Below are 9,832 nucleotides of genomic sequence, written 5' to 3'. Positions count from 1 at the left end.
TTTCAGAAAGTGCACTTACTTAGAAGGGACTTAACAGAAAGAAAAACTCCTGAAAGGAGAAAATAGCCCCGTTTTAGCCAAACCAGGACAAACTGCTAAAACTCCAAAGAACAAGTTTTAATTCTATCCTTTCCCAGGTCATCATCAGTAATATTTAGAAAATTTACTTTAGAGGACCAAGCTCTGAGCCTGCGTAACTTAACAGTGCACAATTTAGCCTGTCAATTTTAAGCAATAAACAAATAACCATAGATAAGACAGTAATACCTCAAATATTCAGTATGAAAAGAGATAGTCACATTTACCATTATATGAGCCACAAAGATTATAGTTTAACACAATTTAATTTTCCAGTATAGGTTAGATTTATCTTTAAAAAATAAAACCAAAAAACTGAGCTTGTTATACTTGGACTCACACTGAACTATGAAAACCCCATCTTATTTCTTGTCATCTGACTGCTACTGAGTCACTGAAATACTGTAAATTGCCTTCAGCAGTGATTAATATAAAAACTGTATTTCATTACAATCAAATGAGAACACTTCCTAACCCTTTTTCACTATCTCACATTTTAGCAAAATAAAAAAAGAAAGCTTAAGAATGTGATTTTCATTTCCCTCTCCCCTTTCCTTCAAAATATATCACTGTCCGCTTCCTAAGAATAGCATATCCAGGAAATATCAGCCATACTATTACAGCACATAGCCTCCTCATTGACAAGACACAAGGTAAACGTTAAGTGCTCTGCAAAAAGTATTAGTCCTCACAGTTTTATAAATGTTCTCTGTAACACTGAAGCACATAATGACCAGTATTCTTTACACGATCAACTTCAAATCTAGCAGTTGCAATTTTGTGTCTATATGCTTTTCTGGCCGTGTGGGATGCTAACATTCACCTTGGCCTACACATTCCTTGATTAGATAAAAGAAGTAATGGAATTTCAGCCAATGCATTCATTAAATATGACTAGTAATTAAATCACTCCAGTAATAAATTTTTACAACCTTTTAATAATTACATCCCTGAAAAGGTAACCTATGAATTTGGAGTCTATTCTGAGAACTGCATTCATATTTCAATAATGGTAAGAGTTTCTCACAACCTACTTAATTTTAGAAGTACTTGTATTAAAATAGTCTAACAATCTCTCTCACTAAATCCTCTCTACCATCTTTAACCATAAATTTGGTTTCAGCCCCACCCTGATATTTCACTTCCACCACAATTTGCTCATCCCTCTGACATTCCATACTAACAGATTGCAGAATTTCTTCTATACGTAGGACCAATCTCCCATAATTTTTTTTTTACAGCACATCTTTGGTTACTGCATCATGCTGCCCCTCTGCCCCCAGACATAAAAGTAGCTCTGAAAGTTTTGTACCTTTTCTGCTAGTCTGATGTTATTCACCACTTCTTGAGTTTACTGATTTCCAGTCTGCAATCACATTATTTTACAGATCAGCTATTGCCAAACCCAAATTGACTTTCATATTCCTCCCCATATCCATCTTATTTCCAACCTTTCCAAACTTTTCACTCAACTGCTTTTGTCTTCTTTTCAATAGCAGGCTTCTGGGTGTATCACAGATGTCTCAAATGTATCTAAAAACCTAAACCACTTCCTCATCTGTACAAGCGTCCCCTGCAGATTCATTTCTACCATTATGTGTAGGTTCATGTGCAAAGAAGTGTTAGTTTCTTCTCCTAAAGAAATTTAGATCAAGTTGAAAATTTTAAAAATATCCTTCTTAAAACAGAAAAATCTCAAATACAGACTAAAATCTGTTCATTTTATAACTCAACATGAATTAGGTATTAAGGTCTAGAATTTTGCTCCAGGAACCCAGTCTCAGTCTAAATATGGAGGGGTGTTTTTACTAGCATTTAGTTTCATTTCATGCTACCAGGGCTATTCTCTGCAAACAATTAAAAAATTATATTGAGGAAAAAATATTTATTCAATGCCAGTTGGTCCAGACAGGACTCTTTGATAGACCTGACCAATAAAACAGACAATGACAGTTGTGATATTGACTAATACAGAGTTCCCTTCTCCCCTTTTATGTGGTAAAAATCTAGATTTTTCTATGCAGATATACACTGAAGTAATTTTCCAGTCTTGTGTCACATGTATTTAAGTCTTAACTGACATTGATATTAAAAATTAAAATATTCACATTAAATTAGCATTAATTTACAATTAAAAACAACTTCCAAGACAAGCAATCTATATGTAATGTCATGCCTTTCTACAAATACAGGAAAGATACTTACCATGCTCTTATATACTGCTTGTGTCTAAAAAATGTCCTAAGATTTTATATTTTAAACTGTGAGCCTGCTTTGAAACCTTTGATTTTCGGAACAAATTCTGAGTTTGGCCATCTACAAGAGTCTTGTCTTTCTTTTTTAATGGATAGTTAATATATCATCATTCAAAGTTCAAAAAATTCTCATAGGAAAGTGATTTCTAGCCTGTCAATGCAAGTTGCTATGGCAACAGGCACAATGACTACAAAGGCTCTAACCTTATTTAATAAAATGGAAAAAAAAATATCACAAGATACTATAATAAAAACCCTGTATTATAAGTCTTCCTGAAAAAAAGAAGCCAAAGGACTACCTCCTCTACCTCATTTAACAATATCTGGGCTGGCAAAAAAGCCTTCAGTTTACCATAAAAGCCTTATGTCATTATGTTTTAGAAATGCTGCAACTCTGCTTTTCTTGTGACTTCAGTATTCTTTGGCTTACAGACAGGTAAAAGACTGAAAATGAGCTTTTAGTATCTAAGGATAACGGGTGTTATCTATGCGGAGCAGTAGCAGCAAACAGAACAGGATGATAAAATACAGTATGGAAAAAGGTAGAGAAGAAAAAGATGGATTCTACCACAACAGTCTAAAAATAGATCCCCTTCAAATGCAGCATGTAGAGTTGAGAGTCTCTACAGAACAGACAGCTCCATCTAGAGGTTAAAAGCAAGGGATGCTAAGGTAAGCTCACAGGTCAAAGCTCTCAAGACTTTAGAAACACCCTCTAAAATGGTCTACAAGATCTCCCAATTAAAGTAAAAACAACTGCCTTCGAAATACATTATGTAAAAGTCACCTGATCTTTGAGAATCTAAAAGTTTTTCATTAAAAACAAACTGAAGACAAATCTTGACATGAAAATATCTAAAATCAAAACCTGCTCATTCATACCTTAAACTTGCATTTCAGTGAAATTCACACCAAAATCCTAGCATCAGAAAAGTCACTAAATTCTGCCAATTCTCAGCATGATCAACATTTCACCACTACAGAACATAAATCAAAGTCAGCCTCCCAGCACCACTTCAACAAAATTTACACCCATGTTCAGCACTAAGTGAATGATCCAATAAGGAATACAACTTCTTGTACATGCAACACTTTTCAGGCCCCAATTCTTCATACTTGCCTATCATTTTCCACGGATTTCTGCAAGAGTCAGAATGCCCCTGCTAAGTTGTTACATGCTCCAGAGCAAACTATTTTGCATGTCATCTTTCAAAGTAATTAATCATAATCATATTTTATGTCCACAGGGAACAAATTACTTCCCTATCTTAGGACAAAATCCAGACTTCAGCACACTGCTTAAGAAACTATACCAGGCTCAGGCAAGAGGCCAGCTCTTTTCCCTGGCAGGATGGGAAGGAACCAAACCCACAGCCCACTGCCTGCATTAGCAAACACTCTTCCGCGCCACATCTGCATCAGTAGATAGATACATAGCCTCTGGCTGCCTTCTGGCACCTAACCCCTCAGTTCTAACAGAATAAAGTTGTGCTCGACTACCCAAGACTCTCCTAAAAACAGCAGTTACATGGCCAACTGATCTTCAGAATAGATCTTCTCTAACATACTCCACTAGAGAACTTTAAGTATGGATGGATAGTCATACCTTCAACTCTCCTGCTCTAAATCTTATTTTCTCCACTTTATATTGGTTCCGGTCACTCTACACATGCATTACAATAATGCTTAAAATGGATCACCAGGACTGCTCTCAATTCCTTCCAGATTATCTTTTGCCTTGCAGTCTGCATTAAAAAAAAAATCACATAAAGGCATTGTTTCTTGAGTCTGTACTGGACACTTCCTAGCTGTGCCTCACAATACAAGTAGCAATACAAAGCAGAATAAAAAGGGTCAGAAAAATCAGGAGCAACGAACTGCTGCTGGAAAACAGTTGCCTTAGAGGTTTGCCGCATTACTGCTCCAGAACAAAGGCATGCTTTGTTATTCACTCCATGCTTCTGGTAACATTGAATTGCCTCATGGTGTTTCTCCCGCTTTTTCTTTTTTTACGCTTCCTCTATCTTTGTCTTCTTCAAACTCTTATCCCTCATTCCTGCCTCCCATATTGCTTTTCCTATTTACCTTTTCTAGAACTACACTTTCTTATGGCATCCTCACTCTTTTTAAATCCATGGCCTTGATTCTTTTTAGCATCATGAAAAGATAAATGTTGTTTATAATACACCAAAACACCCCTTTCCCCAGAAAAACTACCAAGTCAGAATCAGTAAAACTGAGAAGTCATTTTATTACCATTATTACATGGTTTTTAAAAGTTCAAGTGCTGCACCTCTGAAAATGAGACTATTTTGTGCCTAAAGTTTAATTTAGAAGCTTATGCAAGTGTGAAAACACTTGTCCAAAAGACACGACACAAGCTACTCTTGAAAGATTTCTACACAGTAACACGTTGATCCAATATTTGAAATAGCACTCACCGGGAACCTTTCTTGAAAGACCTTACAACATCGATTCATGTACTGTATTTCTTTGAAGAGTGTTGTTTTTCTTTGAACATGGAGATCTCCAAATTTTTAAGAGGCATCACACAAATACAGTCTCTTAAGTTCTCAATATCTAGCAAATACAAACCAGAGCTTGCATAGGAAGTTGGTGTCAGAATTTCTTCCTGATTATTTATTATAGTTTGAATACAAATGTATGTCTAGTATTACTGGTTCATATTAATTTGCTATGGTAGAAGAGCGCCTCACTTTGTTTTTATTTAATATAGCATTTGAAACAACTCTTGAATCTAGAACACAGTATTATGAATTCCTAGGAAGCATGACTGAGCATTACAAAAAAATGCTGTAAGTTCTGAAAAAAATTCCAAAACTCAAACCTCTTTTGATCTTCTATTAACATGTACTAGCAGAGAGAAATAGGGGCCTTTCAAAGTAGCTGTTCATATACAATTGTTCCCTTGTCAAGTGCAAGTTCACCAATTTAATGCCAAAAATAAGCTTATCACCTTTTCGATATATCAGAGCCCACACAAGGAGCAAGGAAAAGTGAACCATTTCTCCTTCAGCATTCCACTCTAGGGTCTCCAATAATAAGCCATATCTCAATGCATACTTCAAAATCATACTTCAACATTGCAACATTAGTCCTACATCAGAGGAAAACATTGATTTCCAGCATGAAATGAAGAAGCAGCAACTCAAAACTGCCTTTTATTTGCTCTGAATATCAAACACGACATACAACAAAAGCTTCAACTTTTTTTGGTGGCAATTCAGCTTGCTGACCCTACTTAAAATTGTGTAACAATGAAAAAAATTTATTTCTTTTTGGAATAGTTCGTATGTCAACATCTCTGAGAACAAGTCTAGGCTTGTAGTCCAATTTTGCAGCTCTAATACAAGATCCCATATTACACACTAACACCAGGAAGCTTGTGTAAGTGCAGATTCCTTTAAATCCCATCAAGACATAACAGGAAAGGTAAAGGATGGACAAAAACCACTGCATTCTGCAGCAATCCTAGTTAATGCAAAAATAAGAAATATCAGGACCTAAGCTGTGCTTTCACTTAACCTGCTTAACAAGAATAAAACTGACAAGAAATTTTTAAATTAAAAAAATACCTAAAATGGAAACCAAATCCTGATTTCTCACACATTCATTTTTGGTGTTCTAAATCAACTAGAGATGACACCAAGATATTAAATTTACAAAATATTTAGATCAGGCTATTAACAAAGGTCTTCCAGAAAATAAGTATAAACTTGACCTAGAAAACAAACAACTAACAGTTCTCTGGCTTTGTAAATGTTTTACAGCCCAAGATAAGCAACCTAATGTTCAGTAAGTTCAAGACCAAAGAAAATTACTACAAGTACTTCTGTCACATCAGATAATCATATATAAATCTCTTTACCAGATAACATACCATTATTTTCTCTGCAAAAAGCCAACTTCACTTTTTCTAAGTTCAGTTTTGAAGCAATTCCTGTATCAACAAGTGCTAGCAGAATTTGCACTAATAATTGCCTAATAAAACCTAAAGGAAAGTTTCACCATCACTCATTTTTTGTTGAGAGAACAAACCACTGAAGGATTTTTAAAAACTCCCAACAATATCCCTATACACACTTGCAAAAAATGACAGTTGGAAGCAAATCAGTTGGGCTTTGTGTTTTTCCAGGCATCATTTCCTGAGTGATAGTTGTAAGCATTTGGAAATCAGCAGTTTAATACAGAAAGTCATATTCATTCTTTTAAAGACAGCAAAATATTTCAAAATTTATTTCCAGATGGTAGAGACCACAGGTCTTTGCTGAAATATGTATTAATATATTTTTAAATCAGGAAAAAAAATCATACTTAAACTCAGTTTCCTTTAAATTGACTTAAGCACAGGCTTAACAAGCATGTCAAGAAGTTCTTTGGTCCATTTTTTAGAGATATTTTGAAGAATTAAAACCCACATCTGTCCTCACGCATAAGAATAAAGGCTTTTCCTTCATTTCACAAGCAAAAAATACATTCAGGAAATATACTGACAAACTGTGTGACACTAGAAATTAAAACTGGCTGATGCCACATGCTATTTTTAAAGCTTAAAGACTTTTCTACAGCTTAAAAGCTATCTCCTCAAAACCAAAACTGATTATTTAAAGTACTGTTACATTATTGACATATGATTCTACCTGTCACTTTGGATTAAAAATGTTTCTGTAAATGGCTTTAGTAAGACTATAAACACATGAAAATACTTACATGGCATTTACTTTATCTTCTGGGCCCTGAACTTGGCCCGTTACAGTTCCTTGACGAGTATTTTTAACCCAGCCAACCACTCCTAATTTCCTAGCTTCTTCTTCTGTGTACTGATTTGAAAAATAATGAAAGAGGATAATCAATGTCAGCACATACACCACATGTATACCACTTAAAAACCCACTTTCATTTTAAGAAAAAAAAATCTATAGATGCTCATACTCAGGCACTGAGATAGTCCTGTCAGCTCTGAAGTTGCAGCAGAAGCAGCCAACTTTTGAACAAGAATGAGATCCTACATATACGTAATAAACACGAATGAATTCCCACTTCCATTTTCTCAGCTTTTAATACTTCTCTTCAAAACCTATAGATATAATGGCTCCCACTGAGACACTACATTGCTCATAATAGAAGTCATCTTCCTCTTTGCTTTATCGTAGGTACAGGCATAGAAACCTTCTGACGGTGTGAGGCTTTTTGCCCACTCACAGGGAAGCCAAATACTTGCTCCCTTTATTTCAGGGACTTTTAACACAATTTTGATCACAAAGGACTCTATTAATCCCACACCACTTTGTACCTCCTCTGTTCCTTTCCATAGCTCCTATCACTGCTTATTTGCCTCTTCAACAATCACAGTCTAAACTCATTAAATTTGCCACATGTACAAACTTCATAGTTCCTTTTCTCCAGTTTGATTTTAAATCCTTTCCATCTGACTTTCACTCCTTAAATTCTACCTTCAGCTCCCACATTACTACAAAAAAATAGCAAAGGACAAACTAATTATACTGCTTTTCTAATACTTTTACAATACCACAACAAATTACAGCTTCCCAATTATTCACTTCTTGTGATGAAATCAGGAATTTCCAAGGACGTTGTTTTTTGATATTTTTTGTGAAACTTTCTCATTTTCTTTCATGTACATATGAAATATATGTATGGGTTTTGCAATCTGAACACCAAAATGGTGAGGAACAGAAAGCCTGCTCTGCAGAAATCCATTAAATTTTTGTTCCATGTAGGATAATAAAAACACTATTAGCCAACACACAGTACTTCATTTCATTAACAGCAAATTCATTTACATCAAAAGTACCTCCTCTGTTTTGCTTCTTACACATTTAGTAAAGAGGTGTAAGACCATGTAGCCCACGTTTTTAATCTTCTAGTACAGAACATCAATAGACTGAAGGCTCTAACAGTAAGACTGAGAGTTTTCAATACATTTTGATGAGAACAGCCACCAAACATTTTAGAGCATATGCAGTAATACCCAAAAGAATACAGAGATACTAAATGAGCACACTGCATTATTAGTCTCTTTAAAGACTTATTCTAATGCCAACAGCCAAACCTCAGGTCAATATGACTACATTCCAAAAGATGAAACTAATTTTGGGGTAATCCAGGCGATGAAAAGGTGTTGCTAACTATGAAGAGTATTTTTCAAGGTGATTATGAGCCACTTCTCCATACTAACTTGTCCAAAAGCATGGGAATGAAGCTGACAATCCACTTCTCAACATTGCTTATCAGCTCAGGACTGGCACTGTGTGGTATGTGTTTACACGGCTCCAGGTCAGCTCAAAACCAGGTGGAGCAAGCTTGCACCTGCCCACCACATAATGTGTGGACACACGCTTTCCACTTGATAGAATAGTTACATTCAAGACATACTATATTGTAATCCTCTAACCATTTCAATTTTGCACTATTTCACAATACATATAAACTATGTATAAACACTTTCAGGTCTAATATTAAGCACAGTCCACTATTTTCAAGCAAAGAACTCTTATTTGAATTGTGTCCTCTTGTTTCTTGGGTTTCTGTGAAATGAAAAACTACCTGCTGCATGTTCAGAGCTGGTGGAGACACTTGGCTGGGATATGAGCCACAGCCTGCATGCTCGTAACACATTGTTACAAGGAAATACAGTAAGCTTCCTTAAATACAGGTACTATAATTACCATTAAAAAATTAAACTGGAACACATTGTTTCAAGAAGCCAATATCAATAACTTCAGATTTAACCTTTCTATGGATTAAAATGTTATAATGCTCTTGTGGCTGTTTTATCACAAGCAATCCAAACACAATCTTTAGATACTACACAAATAAGCAACACATTAGTAAGCTTTTAAAAATCCATTTAATATAACAGTAATGTAAAACAAATATTTGTTTTCCTTTTAAATCCACTTGCAATACTTAACCATCTAACCTAGAACTCAAAACAGCAGTTGGATATGTTTATACTCTACAGACCTGCTGTAGTATTTTTAGCACTGGAAATACTACACTGTAAAGTAGAACTGGTAAATCAGACATTGCCTTACCATCCTGAAACAAACACCTAGAAGAGAAAGAAAAAGACATTAGAATAATTTGAATACCACTTCTAGGAATGTAATGCATTATAAAGTTACAGTAAACTGCATACAGGTCATCTGAGGTCTTTTCTTACAGAAGCTTCAGACAGCAGCTATAAAGTTTTAACACTGGGGGAAACTACAGAATTTGGGTACAAGCTAGCCTTGAGTCTGCCCTTTGGCAAACAATTATTTTCGTTAGCGCACGTAGCTTTCTTTAATGAAGATGCTACAGTATGGGAATTGCCTTTGACTTCATTTTTACTGGAAAGTTTTCCTGCCAACTCGGGGAGGGGGGCGGGGGAAGCATTCCCACAGAAACGCGCTGACAGAAAACGCGAGCATAACCGCGGGTGCCGGAAAGTGCTTTTGACAGAAGAGCCGGTG

The 9,832-nt window shown here is 35.5% G+C and overlaps 1 protein-coding gene across 1 annotated transcript; it reads right to left on the bottom strand.

The window, feature by feature from the left end:
* Positions 1-7,064: 7,064 nt before the first annotated feature.
* On the bottom strand, positions 7,065-9,523 carry LOC104164725 (acylphosphatase-2-like; the record flags this gene model as incomplete). The annotated part of the gene is made up of 3 exons (XM_009704157.1): positions 9,517-9,523; positions 9,413-9,429; positions 7,065-7,174 (listed from the first exon to the last, which is right to left on the bottom strand). Coding segments are annotated over exons 1-3 (134 nt in total), but the record flags the coding sequence as incomplete, so codon positions are not given.
* Between the last annotated feature and the right edge of the window lie 309 nt (positions 9,524-9,832).

This window comes from Cariama cristata, unplaced genomic scaffold, assembly GCF_000690535.1.
Source record: "Cariama cristata isolate BGI_N322 unplaced genomic scaffold, ASM69053v1 Scaffold46617, whole genome shotgun sequence".
NCBI classification, from domain to species: Eukaryota; Metazoa; Chordata; class Aves; order Cariamiformes; family Cariamidae; genus Cariama; species Cariama cristata.
The sequence above is the reverse complement of the archived record's forward strand: the minus strand, read 5'-3'. Positions and strand labels throughout refer to the sequence as shown.